At 35.7% G+C, this 18,130-nt stretch overlaps 1 protein-coding gene across 9 annotated transcripts in view; it reads left to right on the top strand.

Annotated features, from left to right (window-relative positions):
• Positions 1-18,130, top strand: part of STRN3 (striatin 3) — a 65,561-nt gene that overhangs the window by 5,790 nt on the left and 41,641 nt on the right. For 7 of the 9 annotated variants that reach the window (XR_010884179.1, XR_010884178.1, XM_067296689.1 and 4 more), the window contains exon 2: positions 15,601-15,704. Coding sequence is in view for 6 of the 9 variants with exons in the window: in XM_067296689.1 (XP_067152790.1) it covers positions 15,601-15,704 (104 nt within the window). In the remaining 3 variants the exon portion in view is untranslated. Of the gene's footprint in view, positions 1-13,518; positions 13,536-15,600; positions 15,705-16,561; positions 16,614-18,130 lie in introns of those variants that run through there. The other 2 variants (XM_067296691.1, XM_067296692.1) reach the window with 2 other exon arrangements.

Raw genomic sequence — 18,130 nt, 5'->3', positions numbered from 1 at the left:
ACAGAACTGACCTAAAAAAATGAAGTGAGTTGCAAAAAGTTGATCAACATTCTTCTTTGGGAATATTTGCAAATTCCTGAAGTATGCTGGTAATATCTGAAATGTCGGACTTCTGTTTGTGCAGGCTGTTATAGTACTTCCTGTGGTAGAAGTGCTAAAGTACTTCTCTGTGCAAATAAATAAAACTTCTTCACATACTATAATATGCAAGTATTTAATGTGATTGTTTTATACTGAGAACAGTTCCAGTATAAAATAGTATACACATAGAAGTTTAAAAAATAAAAACTTTCCTTCATTAATAATTTATTTAAGCTAATGCTGAAAACAAGTACATATTTTGTGGAGTTAAAGTCCATTTTGCAGTTTAGAATGCTGAATTGAGAGTTACATATATTTTGTGTGGAGAGAAATTAGACGTAACCAAGAGATTCCCAACTGTGGCTTTTTGGAAGCTGTTTAGTCACCTGAGTTAGAGGCAGATGGCCTCTGGCAGAACTTTAGGAGCCTGCTTATTGAAGGTTCAAAGTCTGTTTTCCTATATGTGTATGGTAAATCCTGCCTTTCTCATAGGCTTCTTGGCAAGGCTTCCAAAGCGAAAGCGTGCAAGGTTACTTTCTTTTTTATGTAGGAATAACCTGTGCTGAGAAGACCTGACTGTAAATTAAAAGGCAGCTGCTCTATAGCACAGTTTGCCATCAAAGACATGCACACAAATTTGAAGTAAAGGAATTTCTTGAAATGCTTCAAGGCAAATAGGAATAAGGAGATTTCCTCCTGCCAACAGAGATGCATAATTAGTGATCTATGATTCTTTCATTCTAAAATTGAGATATTGTTGGTGGTTTAGAGTGTCACAAAAAGTAAGATTTTTATTTTCCTGTTATTTTCTGTTTCTGTTAGCCTTCATTCTTACCCCTACCCCCCTTTTTAACAGTTCATGTAGGCCTTTAAGCTTTCTAAATAATTTTCTTGCAATATTCACCTTAAACAAGCAAAACACAACAAAAGAACGCAGGACATTGAGTTCCTACTATATATAGACTGAACAGGAAATAGCTGGATAGCTGCAGGGATTATGTACATGAGGATATTGATCAATTGTATAATTTTTTTCTGGAATATCTTCCCAAATAAATCCATCTTGTCAGCGCTGGGGAAAAAATAATTTATTGTATAATAATTATTCTTTCCTAAATAATTATTTGAAACAAAATCGCTCTTAGAAGCCGTGTGGAGAAGAGTTATTCAGAATAGCTACACTGGTGAGTTTTTCTTTGTAGATGCAGCCTTAAAAGTATATGGCAGGTGAACACAAATTATATAACACTTTTTGGAGAATAATTTTTTTTTTTTTACAACATTAGACATGTTATTTGTTAGTTTCATTGGCATCACTCCCATGCATATTTAATGCATCTGTGAGAAACATAGGCTTGCAGATATTTTTGTGAAGTATCTAGTGGTATAGTAATTTCTTTCACACTGAAAGCGTGAGAAAGAGGTGTGTTCTTCATCATTTTGTCCTTTAAAAAGTTGGGGGGGAAGCAGATTATGATCTCCTTTTCCTAACCAAGGAAGAGAATCACTAGGGAAGTTCTTCTGTAATCTCTTGCATAAAGAGTCTGTGCCAGCACCTTCATTAGTGGATCCTCTGCTGATTGAACAAATCTTCAGGACAGCTATATGACCTGTAAGAGCTTTGTTTGCATGTCTGGTTGTTAGTTTTCTGTAACTTGTTCTTGAATTATTCTAAGCAATGGCTCAGCAGGATATTCAATGTAATGATATCTTCTGCCTTCACCTGTGCAACTCTAATAGGTATTAAGAGCTAATTATGAATTTGGCCATTCTGCAAGATCAGTCCTGAATCTACTATGTAAATTCAAGCAGGCTGTTTTTTCTACTATTACAGTATTTTTATTTAAATGGCTGATGACAGTTAATCTGTTAAAAATTCAGGATAAAAATTAATTTTTCTGGAATCAAGATAAACTCCACTTAATGTTACTGAGAGATAAACACCTTCATACCTTTTTGCATATCAGGCATGTTTGTGTATATGTTTGTGTTTGTATTGAAAATCTTGCATATATTGGCTGTAATGTTGTAAAAACTTTGCTTCTCTGAACACATATTGAAATGATCCTAAAATTTGGAGCTTACTTCAGAAATTCCAGGTGCCTGAAGTGCTTTCTGATTATCTGCTTTTAAATGGATCACTTGCAGTAAAATTTCTTCCTTTCCCTTTCTTTCTTTACTTTCATTTGTTTTCGCCCAAAATCTAGTCGCTCCTGGACTGCTACGAAAATGGAGGTGGTTGATCCTACAAAAATCCATTCAAAACAAACAAAGTGGCCTTTTTTTTTTTTAAACACAGTGACCACTGTGGCAAGTTGGAAAGTGCTAAATTCTAGTCTGAAGTATTTAACTCAAAACTATGGTATGTTTATATATAAAATAATCTTTATCTCAAAATTCAGTCTTCCAGGTGAATGGTGGGGCCAGACTATTCTCAGTGGTGTCCAGTGACAGGACAAGAGGCAACAGGCACAAACTGAAACACAGGAAGTTCTGTCTGAATCTAAGGAAAAACTTGTTTACTGTGAGGATGGTTGAACACCAGTACAGGTTGCCCAGAAAGGTTGTGGAGTCTCCATCCCTGGAGATATTCAGAACTTAACAGGACACAGTCCTGGGCAACCTGCTTTAGGTGACCCTGCTTGAGCAGGGGGGTTGGACCAGATGATTTCCAGAGGTCCCTCCCTATCTCAACTATTCTGTGAGTTTGTGAATATTATTATCTTCTGTTTGAAGCTGTCTGCCGGTAACTTAATATTACTGTGCATTTGCTTGTATTTCACAGATCACACTATGTAAAAGTGGTAACTCACTAGTGGAAGCAAGTCAGGTGGGTTTAACTGTTCGGAACACTTGGCAGTTAAACTAAAACTGTTTGCTTTCTGTAAGAAAAAAAAATGTGGGTGTTTTTTTGTTTGTTTGTTTTTACAGAATCACAGAATGGTTGAGGTTGGAAGGGACCTCTGGAGATCACCTAGTCCAACCCCCCTGCTCAAGCAGGGTCACCTAGAGCACATTGCACAGGATTGCATCCAGGCGCGTTTTGAATATCTCCAGAGAAGGAGACTCCACAACCTCTCTGGGCAACCTGTTCCAGTGCTCTGTCACCCTCACAGTGAAGAAGTTTTTCCTCATGTTCAGATGGAAGTGTCTGTGTTTCAGTTTGCGCCTGTTGCTTCACGTCCTGTCACTGGGCACTACTGAAAAGTCTGGTCCCATCCTCTTGACACCCTCCCTTAAGATATTTGTATGCATTGGTAAGATCCAAAATAAAGTCAGTTCTAGTGACAGAACACCTGGGTGCAATGGCAGAAGAGCGGGGAGTCCTTGAGGCCTTGAAAGCAAAAGATTCTGTTCAGACAAACAACTTTCAGAAGTATTCAAGGAGAACATGTAAATATACATACGAGGTTTTATAAGACCTATTCTGTTTTATAGCTTTAGCAACCTTTGTACAGTTGTATTGGCAGAAGGCAGGATTAATGGTTGTTAACTCTCTGATAAGTGGTGTAAATTAGAGAGCATTGGCACTGTTGTTCTGTTAACATTTAGCAAGTGCAAAATACCCATTCCTCCTCCCTGTGATGCCGCTATTAAAACACTTTACACCATACACCTGCATTTTAACTATCTTGTTTTGTATTTCATAGGTAACTTCTATCTTCATAAAATTGGTTGTATTTGAATCTGTCATCGTCAGCACTGCCTTTGACTTAAATGATGCAAAGCTCTGTAGTATTGTATTCTCTTATGTATTTATATGGCTTCTACTTCTGACACATTAGTAGTTTTTGCTTCCTTCTAGTACTTGTTCTTTGGCAATGTTTGTTACTGACCTGCAGTTGATTAACATTGGCATGAATGTTCATCAATAGAACAGCCTTCTCCTGTTAAACTGTAAAGAATCACCTTTTTGTTTTTTGTGGTGATACCAGCTATGCATGGAAGGAATGTCCCATAAATAATCACCAAGCTGTTTCATTAAATGTTTACGAAACTTGCTTACAGCTTTCATTTTTCACATCTATAGACATTTTCATATAATTCAGCTTCTTAGTATATTTTCCTTATGCTCTCTTGTCAGTCTACCCCTCTGCTGACTTTTGTTTTTACACTTCTACTCTGCCTGGAAGGGATTATGAGTTATCTTTTTGGTACAGCATCTAGAAGTGGATTATAATCTGATTGTACAAAAGTTTGGGGGAGTTTAATACGAATACATGTCCTTGGATTTCATATTCAGAGGGATTTGAAATGAGTCCGGATTGTTCTTTCCTGTTCTGTAAATTAGTGTTGAATGTCAGAACTCCACTGGCCCTCTGCAGAGGGCCAGTGTTCTTCATAGAGTGCATGGCTTCTGGGTTATTTTGGCTTTCTCTGAAGTGACGGAGATAGCCACAACCTAGAGACAGGGTATAAGTGACATAAATGGAGTGTTGTGTTTTTGTTGCCTGGATGGTGGGTGGTTCTGGGCATGCTTGCAGTTGAAACTAACTACTGGATTTGTACTTGGGGCAGGGGCTTTTTGTTATGTTTTGCTTTGGCTGGCTTTGACTTAAATTTTCTTGCTTTCCTTCATAGCTTGGGGGATGTAGTGTACTTTCTGGGATAATCTGAGACATTTATTACACAGATTTACAGTGATGCTCTTTCACAGATTTACAGTGATGCATTCTGAGGTGATTTTCAGGATTTCAGGGATTTCGGTGTTGACCTCTCCTGCTTGTGTACCATGCTATAGTTATGTTCTTACTGTCAGTCTTGAGTATGTATTGAACAATGTTCTGTGGTCCTTGTTGGGTTATGTGGAGTAAACTTTTAGGACTCTTCTACGCCAGATACCTAATACTTAGTTACATGAGTGTGCCTGTGTCACTGTGCCCAGTTTGCTGCAAATTATACTTTCCACTTCTGTATTCCTAAATAGTATGTTCCTGGTTTTGTAAAGGAAATGTACATTAGTGAGCACACCAGTTTACCACACTGGGATTTTTCCTTCCTTTTCCCCTCTCTCTTGTCTATAGTGATTATAAGTACTTGCCATACCACAGAGTGTATGATTTCACTTTGATGCCCATGCTCTTGTACTACAGCTACGTAATAAAAAAGAGTGAGCTTAATATTCTTAGTTTTATTTATTATTAAGTGTCTATTGAGGCTTCAGCTGTGGCACTTAATTACTAGCAATGTAACTGAAAAATATAACTTACTGATGCAATAATTGCATTAAAATTATAGTGCTGTTGACAATATAGATATTTTTAATCTTATCAAATACTGTGTTCTGGTGTTACTGTCAGTGTATAATTAGTCATAGCAGTTGTGGTGGTAAGAAGACTTTTTTACTAGCTTAGATGTGTTTCCAAAAAATGTCCAGCAGCTTAAAAGAATTTATATGAATCTTTTTAGATGGAAATGGACAGAGATGTGTAAATGGTGGTGTTGGCTTTTTTTTTCTTTTTTTTTTTTCCACCAGTTTTAAAAGATGTTTCTTGCAAGGATCGTTGTTTAGGGGCAATGTAGAAAATATAGATGGTACTGACCATTAGGAACTGCATCATAGAATGAAGTTGTGTTGAAATAAACACACTGAGTTGCTTTCCTCTAGGACTTCTGAGAGTTTTAATAAAGTAAATTCATAAAAACCCTGAATGGTCTGTGGCTCTACAAATCAGAGCTATAAATGTAGAAACTGGGAAGTGATTCTTGTCTTGTGATGTGTGCAGAACTGGCAAGATCAGCAGTGCGATATAATATCCCATTCTTTAGTAGCATTTTTGAGAAGAATGCTGAAAATTTGAAGGGAATGCATAAAAATAGTTTGAGGGGTGGAAATAACATCTTGAAGAGTGATCTATTTAAAATTTAGTCTTGTTGGCTAATGAAAAAGGTCTGAGAGGTGGCTTTAGGTGCCTTCCTGGGCTTTAAAAGTATTCGGATGCTTTTTAATTTAAGTAGAAAGCTGTTTTATTTGAGGGGTGTGATTCAGTAGATGAAGATTCCACCTTGGAAGAAAGAGAACTATCCCAGTGAGGGGGGTAGGGAGTGTGACAGATTTATGTATGAAGGTGAGTAACTGTTTGCTTTTTTGTAGGATAGCAGCCAATAAAGTAACTGCACAGCAAATTTAAAACAATTGAAATAATTTTTATACAATGAAAAATTATGAATCCTTGCTGCATGAAGTCACAGAAGTAAAAAGTATAAATGGGTTCAAGAAGAAACTTACCTGTTACTTTGTAGTCTATTCTATTTCTATTAATTTTTTTTTGTGTTCTTTGCATCAAACTTAAGGCATCAAACTTAAATGAGAATATGACACTGGATTCTTGAAGTAAACTTTCAAGAGAACTAAGTGATTCTTTCCTTTTTGAAAAAGATGCTTTACTCGAACCTTTTCATTCAGTACAAAGGTAACTGAATGAAATATGGCCTACCTAAATGTCAGATGGCTTTGATCATTTTGTCTTTAAGTGCAATGCAAATAAAATTGATTTAAGCATTGTTTGTTCAAAAAACCCCTTTCCCAGATGCCCCCACTCCAACTATCCTTTTAGAGAATCTAGAAGACTATTACTTACCTACTTGAAAACAGAGTGCTTTTAATTGACTGCACAGCTGTACTTGTAAAACCAAGTCTCCAGCACCTTGACTTTAGGTCATACATGATAATTATATGGTTAAAAATAAAATGCTATATATTACCAACTTTTGAGAGAAAACATGATCTCCAGTAAAATATGTATGTGTGTGTATTTTTAAGTACATACGGTCACACAAATGTGTATTTTGCTTATTTTCAGTATCGCTCCTTTGGGCTCAAGATTTCTAATCCAATGAGGGAAAAAGTTGCCATAGTAAGCAGGAATTTGGTAACAAGGGTACTGTAGATTAACCTTGCATATTCGTAATATTGAAGGACTGTCTTAAGAGGAAAGGAAGCCTGGGCAAACTGTAATAGGTTCAATGTACTCAGCGTGGCTAGTTCCTGCGAAGAAAGGCAATGGCTTTTTCTTTTGTTAATTAAAACTGATAGAGGTGATCAGGTTACTGATAGGCTTTCTCTGAGTTCAGTAGTTTGCTGGTTGGTTGTTGGAGGGTGGGTGAATATGCCTGTCCATTGCTAAAAGCTGTCCTTGAAAACCAAAATCAGAAGAAAATCTACAAGAAGCCTTGCAGTGTGGATACTAAGACTCCCAGTTGCAGAATAATCCTGACCTTTCTCTAAGAAGTTTTCTTACAGCCACTTTGGTTGTATTGCTCCTTAGTCTTTCTGTGTTTTGCAGTCGGTTTGTGCTATAATTTTGAACAATTATATAGCATTCTGTAATTTACACTGACCTGTCTTCAGCAGCTTTCCATCTGGGATCCAGCAGTTTTATAGAGTAGATAAAAGTATGTTAAGCTATTTGCTTCCACTGTCTGATTATAGTGGTATGGGCAAATATATATGAGAGTTCAAATCTGGGTAGAAAATACTTCAAAGAGATTTGGAAGTTGAGTGAAAACTTAATAGGGGTTATTTTGGCATTACTTTACACATAGAGAATGTTTCATGAGTGAACTGACATCTATGGTGAGACAAAATGTCTTCAAAATACTTGCTGTAGTGTGCTGTAATACCTGTGTATGTTGACATGTAAAACTGTTTATTATCCTGTGCTACCTTTTATCTGTAAGACATGTGAGCATTAATATTCTTATATTGATGGGAAAGCTGATGTGAAATGACTTGAAGTCACATAACAAATCGGTTATGAAAATGAAAATAAAAGTAGGATTCTTAATTTTATTTTATATGACAATCTTCAGGAAATACATTTTTGAGAAAGAAAGCTTATGTTTTAAAACAGTCTTACTTGGAAAGAGAACTTTGTTAAGACATACAACTTGCACTTGTTTGCAGAACTTTCTTAAATTCTTATCAGAAACATGACTGTCTCAGAGTCTTGCGAGCCTGTGTTCAGACGTGTTTCTTATTTTACATGCTAAAGGAATGTATTTAAATAAGTATGGTATCCTGACTCTTCAAACTAGTACCTGTTTATGAGTAGTAAGAAATACTACTTTCGCTGTATGCAAATATAAGCAAATGTTATTGCTTACATTTTAGTTGGCCATTTAACTGGCTGAGTGATGGCATTCAATTTGATGTTTGACTGTAATGGAGTAATTTCTCAATGAAAAGTTTGATCAAATCCTTAATGTCAGTACTGTCTTTAGCATCAGAGGGCAGAATTATATTAACATTGTTGAAGACAAACTAACTTGGAGGTAAAAATGAGTGAGCATTTTTGGAGGTAAAAATGAACGTTTGTCTGGGTAGTTAATCTAGTGCCTCCAAGCATTCCTGTTAACTGTCAGTTGATTAAAGAAATAATTTATTGTGGCTGTTTACAACTTTCAGCTAAAAAGCACTGCCTCTTGGGTCTGCTTAGGCTATGGCTGTTCTTCGTGATTTGTATGTCATGTTTAAAGGAAAATACAAAGTTGCTAGTAGTGGAAACTTTAATTAGGCTAAAATAAAATGCCTGCAGAAATTGTCACGTGTGCGGGAAGGAGGAGAACTCATACAGGAACAGTGGTGGATATTCTGAGACTGTGACAAGGGGCATTATAATAGTTCTCTTTTAGTATGTCAGTGATAATTTCAGAAAGATAAATTAATCTGGTCATTAAGTTTGGCTCTCTGAAGAGGAGCAAACTGATAACAAGCTTTTGAATTTGGATGAGCAGAGGTAATACAGTGGTAGTGAAAACCAGGAAGGAAGATTGAGGGGAAAGGTTTTTTGCAGGCCTGTACTTACTGCAGGACTGGAGGGGACTTGTGGATGACTAAGTTCCCTTGCTTTTATCTATCAAATGTGTCATTAACCTACCAGAGACCTCCTTAGAACTAGCTGGGTTTCTCGCTTCTGCAACACCTGCTGGGAAGTTGCTCAAGCAAGTCACTTTTCTGAAGGTTAGGAATTGCTTTTGGATTCTAAACTTGTGTGTGTTTTTTTTTTTTTTTTTTTTTTTTTTCTGTTGGTGTTGAACTTGGACTCGAGTTCATATTCAGAAACTGGTAAGATGAATCTTTGAAGAAAGTATCAGTTGAGGAGCAAGAAATTACTCATCAGCTCAAATGAAAAAAGTCAATAAAGAAGGGAACCTTCAGGAAACCTCTTTATACCATTGCTGCTTTAACTGCAGAAGTCACTGACCTGATATTTAACTATTTGGAAGGTTCCCTAGAAAATTATCTTTTTTATTTGCAAATGTATTACAAATGTATTTTTGTATTTGCTAATTGTTAAAATAACTTTAATGTTTCAAAGTAAAGATTTTCTAGTCAAAATTAGAAATCGGCTCTCAAATGTCAAGTCTTCCAATGGTAAAATAATTCATGCTTCTGCGTAGTTTTTATTTGATAGGATCTTTATAAATGTTACATCTTGCTCCTGATATGAACAGTGACACCTGTCTCACTGCGCAGCTTGCAGGAGAGATCTTGCTGGAGATTCGTTTACAAAATAAAGGGTTTTTTGTTGTTGTTGTTCTTTTCTTTGGTAGGTTTTTTTTGTTGTTCTCAGTGGACAATTTGTTTAAGGATAAATTGCAATTAACTTACAAAGGGATGGGCATCATCAGGTCTGTAAAGATATAGTGAAACCTTTCTAATGCTTGATGCTTTTACATGTATGACAATTTAGATCTTGTGAATGAGATGAAGTTTCAAACTGCAGTTTGCTGAAAATTGATGCTGCAAGGCCATTCCCCTCTCATGTTTAATTTGCTTCGTGTGAATAGGAACTAGAACATTAATAGTGAGTTAAATCTTCCCCCTCCCCACTAGTTTTTTAACTTGCCAAGGCAGTGTTCTGCTTCATCTTCAGCATAACAAACATAATCTAAGCATGAAGATGAGATTAATTTTTGAATGTGTTAATAAACTTGTGATTAAAATAAATATTAAAAATTCTTACTATTAAGTAAGTCTTGTGGCATGCCCTTGTAGGATAAAAACATGCTTACTTATGTGTGCACTAAGACTGGGTGTGTATATTCAAGCTGCTTCACTGTATTGCCTTTCTTTCAAAAATACTGCAGGCCTTTTCCTTCCTTCCTTCCAAAAGTCTGAATGGACTTCAGAGAAAACAAAAAAACAAACTAACGTCAGGTTGCAGCTGTCATTGCTCTGCATATAGTTGAATTTTTTCAAAATATGCTGCTAGAGTCTGAGGTGTTTACAACTGGAGTAAAAAGAAAGTATACCTACTTCATGAGTGTGTTTATGTATTTGTAAATCCGTTAGAATTTGATTGCTCAAATTGTATAGGAAAGTGTTAGTGTTCCAACACTATGAGACAGATCCTTTAAACAGTCTTGTATATTTTACCATTTAATTCAGGTTTCCTGCCTCTTTCCCTTCAATATGTTTTGCTAGATTTGAGATGATGGACATATATTTCAAGTACTGGATATCGGGATTTATAAATACAACTGTGAAATCCTATACTTTCATCATTAAATAACCTTTAGATTGTATATGCAATGTTACCTACCCAAAATGCTGTAATGACTTCCCTCCCTTGTCCTCAGTGATGAAGAGAAGTATGTTTAACCAAGGTGAAAGTTGTCCTTAAGTCAGGCTTTTTTCTGTGCAGTTGAAGGAATAAAATGCATTTTTAATAGGTATCTTGCTTATTATGGGTACTGCTGTATGAAGCATAGACCACTAATTCTTAGAAGTTTTAAGACCTTTTAAGATTTAAAAACAAAAACAAAAAAAACTCATTCTTTTCCCAGAAGACATGTCTCCTTCAAACTTCTTTTGTGTGAAACGCTGATTTCTGAATAATTTAAAGTTATGTGGAAGTTCCCTAGTAAACTATTTAAAATCTATTGCAATTTGATTGGACAATGTAGTTGCATGCTAGGGGTATGGAGTGTCAGTGTAGTGATTTATTCCTACAGCTCAAGGAAAATCTCAGTATTATTCTTATTTTAAATCTTAAAATAAAAGCCTAAAGAACAGCTATCAAATCATTTTTTAGAGCACTGCAGTCCAGAAAGGACAAAAGATTTTTGGGAGTGAAATACTATTGCTTGATTTGCACATGGTCAGACTTTTTATTTAAAAAATAAAAAGCCTTCCATAATATCCAGTGGATGTTTCTCTAAAATATTATTAAAACAATTTTAAAAAACTCCATAAAAGAATATTGGGTTGAAAGTCTCTAGAATATTAAATGTTAAAATTTTAATTTGCCTCTCTTCTATATATGCATTCTGTATTTATTTAACCTCAGACGATTCTTTTTTTATGGGATCCATACTTTATTCAAGTAGTTGGTCAGTAATTCTTTTTGTCCTTGACATCTGTCATGCCTAGTTCCAGGTGTTACTTCATGCATCCTTGCACTGATACAGAGTACCTGTCACTCAGACTGGTTCTTGGTGCTCCATGAATTCACATTCATAATACAACTGTGAAAGTTCATGTGGTGTTATTCTCATTTACAGCTGACAGCCAAGGTATAGAGGGAATCCAGAGTTATCAACTGTCACTGAATTTTGTAGAAAATGGACAGTTTGGTAGAAGAGGGAGGTGCTGATCTGAAGAAGGGGCTTCTGACTGAACTTGTCCCTAATCAAACAATCCAAACCGTAGCCCTAGCTGGAGGCAGGAAGAAGTTCTAACAAAATCTGTACATCGCTAAACTCAACTTGATTTGTAAAGCCACAAGAAGCCAGGTTTTTGCTTATAGAGCTACTGCTTTATATATGTTCTGTAAAATGACATTTTTTTCTCCCCCCTTGGGAAATCATCTTGCTACTAGACTTGAAAAAATATATATATATACATTAACTGTATCTTGGGAGGGTTAGTGCTTCTTTTCTGATTTGACTTTTGTAGTCGACTTCTCTTGCTTGTGACTCTTGTGACCTGGACATGCAGGGTGTGGTTTTGTGGTCAGTTTAGGCTGACCATGCTGTCACTGAAAGGAGCTGTTACTTCCCTATCCTGTCCCCATCCAGCCTAAGTATTCCCATGACTATACGTGGTATGATCAGGAAATTGTTCTAATTCAGAATTGAGCAAAAAATAAATAGATTGATTTCCTGATCAGACTTAATGTATGGCAGCATGAGCAGCTATGTCAGCACAGTAGAGGGAACAGAAATAAAGGAAGGGTGAGGATTGTCCCTCTTGGTATCAGCTTGGGGACATAAAGGTTGGTTTAAGACAATCTGAAGGATTCTGTTGTAACTGGAAGGGAGCAAAGATGGGTACTGGATGGGTCTGTACCACTTCTGTTTCCCAATTTTAGCATCAGTCAATCCCTAATCATCAGGTACAATTACAAATTCTATGTAATCTAGTTTTCCTGAGAAATGTTCCAACAGAAAGGAATCTCTAAAGATTAGAAAACTATTATCTAGAGAGCATTTCTTAAGCATTTGTCTTTGTGTATGGAACTTAGATTAGTACAACAACCCTGAGGGGCACTGATGTGTTTACTTCACCTGTTCGTTGTTGAGCCTGGGACTTACTGCTTCTCAAAAAAAGTCAGTCTGAGGAAATTGCATCTTAATATATAGTTTAGTTCTTGGGGCTCTCAAAATCATGCAATGTGTCAAATGATAGTTTTGATACCCCTCATTTCTCAATGAAGGCCTAAGGAAGGAAGCTGATTAAGGTAATGCACACAGCAAATCTGCAGTGGTCTTGCTCTTGATTTTGTATTAAGTGAAAAACAAAAGTTTAAAAAAATCCTAAAATCAACCAAATATGTACGCAAGCAACTGTAGAAAGTGATGCTAAAAGATGTCTGCTAATATCGACAAAGAACTAAGGTAAAGGTTGGTAAAGGTACAGAATGTCTTGTGGCAGAGCAGGGAATTTTTGATTATTCTGTCTCTACGCAAGTGGATTCTTGTGTCGCAATGACTGTCCAGCCTTTTGTACCCTGTGAAGACTGTTAAAAAATACTGTTGGTATATTAAGCTTTTTTGTTTTGTTTGTTTTCTATAAAGCTATTTCAATAGTGTATTGATTTTCAAGATCACTTAGCTCATTATCCTGCCTGGTTGAAAAGTGTGAAATCTGGGCTAGTAAATATGAGGGCAGATTCTATTTGCCCAAGTACACTGAAGTATTTCCAGAAGAGGAAAATAGTTTGGCTGTGTGCATGTGGGAGGCAAATCCCTCTCTCTCTCTGTATGATGACAGCTGTATTATTTTCTGCCCTGTTATCACGAAACTGAAGATGGAATAAGGCCCAACAGTTGCAGCTGGCAACTAAGATCTGAAAATAGTTATAAAAGGAAGCCAGCTAATGAATGAAGACTATTAGAAAGAGAAAACACCATTATTTACAGAAGACTTGAATTTTGGAAAGAGTTGAGAACTGCATTCCGGTTAAAGTGTGTAAGAGCTTTTGTGACTTTCCTCAGATGATAATCACGTAAGTATTTAGTTCTGTTTTTATTTCTGTCAACAGTCTGTGTACATGCAGTAACTTCCAAATATTTGGAGTATGACATTGAGCGTATACATGCATATGACACAATACTTTGGAACCCATTGTAAAGCATCTTTTAATAGAGTAGTTGCAGAAACTGTTTGGAGGTAAATAATTACTTTATGTACATTTTTATATTTATGTATAAGGAGACTGTTTACTTAACAAAAGCTTTTGTTGTCTTATCCTTGACTAATGAAAATTAAGGCAACCAACTGGGCTTGTGGAGTTGTCTGGTCATCGCTGCCTTAGATACTAAGGGAATGTAAATAATGTGTAATTACAGTTTTCTCCAGGAGGCTGTTAACTTTCTATTGGATTAGTGTCAGTTGTTATTTAGATTTAAAAAATTGTATATATAATTGCAGTTGAGTACGGTTGCTGGATTTTGTTCAGCTCCCTCCACCCTCTTCCAGTGGGAACCCACTGTTCAAAATAGCTGATTCCTGATCCTGTTCTCTATCTTGAAATATCTATGCAGTAGTCATTACAAAGTCTCTCTATATCTATCCCTCCTTTTCTATTACTGTGCACTGTTGTGTGTTGCATTACTCTAAGTGGTAGTGGTTGGTTGGGAGTGCTTTCACTACAGACTTTTAACTGACATCCTTATTCAGAACTGCATTGTTCTCACCAGGATTTTAAATTTTAATTGATTAAATCATTAGTTAGCTAATGCAAAAAAAAAGAACACTTTTGTTTTTATTTTTTAAAAACATTGAGCACAGGGCTGGAGGGGTCAAGATCAGGACTGGACGGATGTGCAGTTTTCTATTGTGATGTTGCTTGATCTTGTGAAAGGAGTGCCACAGTCTTGGTTAGACTGTTGCGGATTCTAACCAAGGTGATGAAGGAAAATGTCCAACAAACCACATTTTAAAATCTTAAAGGCTAGACTTGGTTCAGATTATATCTCTGCATTTTCATTGTGGCTTTAATAATGAAATCGCATCATTGATCTTTGTAGAGTAATGTTGACCTTTGTGGAGTAATGTTGTCGCTACTATAGTCTTTATTCTAGTTTTTATCCCTCCTTATTTCCAAGAAAATGTTATCTTATCTTGAATTAGCTACTCAATGGCTGAAGTCAGTTTAAAGTTGTAATGAGTTTTAAGTGAGTTTGTGGTTTCCTACAAGATTGGCCAATTCAGTGATTTCTCTTTTCCTCCCATCCCCTCCCCTTCCCCTCCCCTTCCCTCCTCTTTTCACTCTTACGTTCAGATCAACAAATTCCCCTATCTCCTTTAGGATTTTAGCTTATAAAAGTCAAAATTAAAGTTCTCCACTAGACTTTTTTCAGTAGTTGAGATGGCTTGTATGTTCCACTGAATTTATTTTTGTCATCTACTAGGTTAGCAGGCAAGTAAGAAACTTCAGTTTTACTTTGTAAAAGTTAGGTTGGTAATATGATTGGTACTTCACAAAAGGCATTATTCTGCTCTGTCCACACAGAAGAACACACTAAAACAGTTTTCACCTGATACTCTAATCTTTAACTGTCTTCAATAGTGAGTAAAATCGGAATCAGTAAAATATACTTGTTTCTTGTATTATGGACTTCTAAGTTATGTATTGGAATTCTTGTGCCCCTTTCTTTTATTTCTTCATCTGTTCAATATGCCAGCATTAAAAACTAAATTGCTTAAAGCATGATAAGTACCTATTTTAATATGACTTTCGATTCAGAAGAAAATGTATTGAAAGATTTATGCTAACTGCCACAAGGAAAAATGTGTGTATATTTTAAATTGGCTTCAAATTATTCCTGTTTGTACTATCTTTTTCAGTTACTATGCTACCTTTAATACCTTTGTTTCAAGGCAAGCAAACTTAACAGAAGACAAGATTAGATCTCTAGGGCAGAAATATTTTTGTTATTAATGATTTTGACTAGGTGATTGAAACTAAACTTTACCATGCAGAATAGTTTCTCTTTTTTATGTGTTAGGCTTCCTTTCTTTCGGGAACAAAATTGAATAAAATTCCTTTATTTTTTGTTTGTTTTCAGGCTCGGATAGCATTTTTACAAGGGGAAAGAAAGGGTCAAGAAAATTTGAAGAAAGATTTAGTGAGAAGAATAAAAATGTTAGAATATGCATTAAAACAAGAAAGGTAGGTATACGTATTTGTTCAGCTTTTATCTGACCTGGAAGACTTTACAGACTGGAAAAAATATCTTCACTTGATGTAAACTGTCTCTACCAGGTGATTCTACGGTTTACTTTATGTAAACCGTCTTTATGTTAGGTCATTGTTACACTGTGCAAGCTGTCGGGCTTTTTGACAGTAATGACTGAAAAATACATTTTTTTTTTTTTAACTGAATTAGCTGAATCTTGCCTCATCTTTTCTGATGAACTTTAGTGGTTACAGTAATAAAGTTGTTACACGCATTTCAAATTGGTTGGTATGTTTTTCAAATTGTTTGGCTTAAACACAGCATGTTCAAATTGAACAGGTTTCCTTTTCTGAGCTGGTAATTGCATATTAAATAAGAACAAACCTGCTAGGTGATTTTTGTACTTCCAAAAACATAATGAAATTTATATCTTATTACTTTACCTTTGTCCACTTTTCAGTCATGTTCAACTTGAAAAGATGAAAGACATTCTCTTTGCTTTGTACAACCGTTCTATATTTGTTACGTGACGGAAATTGTGTTTTGTTGCAGAACAGTATCTTTTAATGGTAAATTTTGATGTATTGTTTCTTCCTGTGGTAGATACTAGAATTTCTAGTTTCAGTAGATATATTTTCTGTAGCATTAATTTAATGCTTTGAAAATAAAGCATTCCATTCAGCTAATGCAGACTAATGTCTTTCAAAGCTACATATTTTTCTGTTGACTGTTTCAGTTGACTGAAATTAGTATCTTATTTTGCAAAAATATTAGGGAAGCTAGCTTATAATGTGTCTGTATTTTCGGTATTAGACTCAATTCTTTCTTTTTGTTTTTTCTTGCTCTTAAAAAGTAGCTGAATCCAACTGCGTATTCCACTTGAGGATCAGGCAATAAAATAGGTAGCCTTTATTTGTTTGTTTTGATTTGAGGGGAACATTTCTGCCAATGCAAACTTAAAATTTTGTAGTAAAATATACAGGGGCTTTACCTGGGCATTTTTAGGTTTGTCTTCGAAAGTTAAATATGTCTAAATACATTTCACATTGTAAATTAGTACTATAAGTAACTAGTATAGAAATAACTTTGATTAGTCAGTTGCATATTAAAAACTAATGTTTTGGCCAGGATGGCCACATATTTGTGTGAAATGTCCAGTGTAAAGGCATGTTTCAGAAAATGGCAAATGTTCGTATCAGCACATCGTGTGTTTTCTGGTGAAGTAATAGACAGCAAGGAGCTCCTTCTTCATTCAGCCCTATCTTCAGGGTGGAAAGGAACTCAAGCTTTCCAACCAGTGTCAGACTAAAAGTTATGATTTTGTATCGTGTGAGTAATGTGCAAGTGACTGAATTCAAGGCAGATGAAAAAAGTGTTGCTGTGTGTACCACTCCCTCAAAAGAACATTAAAATTATCAAAGAAATAACATACTGTTATTGCAGACCAAAGCTTAACTTTCTGAAGTTGAAGCAAAACTTCTTTGGTTGGGTTGGCAATAATAAAATATATGCTTCACATAGAGGTGTTCTGCAGACACAAAAATACTGTGGGGATTGCCTACTTGTTAAGACAAATCAAAGGCAACTACAGTGAGGGTCAGCATCTTATGAAGACATAGTATAAAGGACTCCAAAACATGAAGATAAATGGCATTGATGAGACCTCATTCGTGCTTCCCCTGAAATGCAGCTACCTTTATAGTTTGACTTTCCAGGAAATTCCAGAATTCATCTGATGAGGGAGAAATTCATAATCATATGTACAATAAAAGCAGAACAGCAGAAACATGCAATTTATGTCAGTTCTTGCAGCTACAAACTGACACCATGTACTTTTCAAGAGGAAAATCCTAAAGTCCCAGTCAGAATTACCGTGAAGATAGCTTTTAAAAAAGGAACTGAAACTCTAGGGATGACTGGTGAATATATGGGAGGCAATGAGGAAGCTTGCTGTATTTTTTATTTTATTTTATTTTTTTTGCTAGTAACTCTCAGTGGTTTGAGAGGATCTAATTGCCAAAGTATGATGGGTTGAGTAAGGAAAGCCTGCACTGACTTGTTAGTAAATCATCCAAGAATGGTAGTATATTAATCTCTTAGCTGTTGCACTAAATGAAGCATTCAAGATGGTAGCTTGTTGTTGTTGCTTTGCATGCAGGGTCATAAATAATCAAAAGGACCTAGCCCCAAAGCAAACCAAATGCTGCCTGAGAATTTCTGATCTGAAAAGTGTTGACAGCGGTTATCAATGTTGCACCTGATTTTTTCCCCTTCTTTCCTCTTCCTCTTCCCTTTCTGACTTCCCGATGTTGACAGAAAGTTTCATGTAGTGAAGCATCAAATTATAGAGCATCAGAAACAAACTCAATCAGACAATGATAGAATATTGTGATTTCTCAGAAAAAGAGATCATGAAACA

The sequence above is a fragment of the Apteryx mantelli genome, chromosome 4 (assembly GCF_036417845.1).
Source record: "Apteryx mantelli isolate bAptMan1 chromosome 4, bAptMan1.hap1, whole genome shotgun sequence".
NCBI classification, from domain to species: domain Eukaryota; kingdom Metazoa; phylum Chordata; class Aves; order Apterygiformes; family Apterygidae; genus Apteryx; species Apteryx mantelli.
This window is presented reverse-complemented; position numbering and strand designations above follow the sequence as displayed.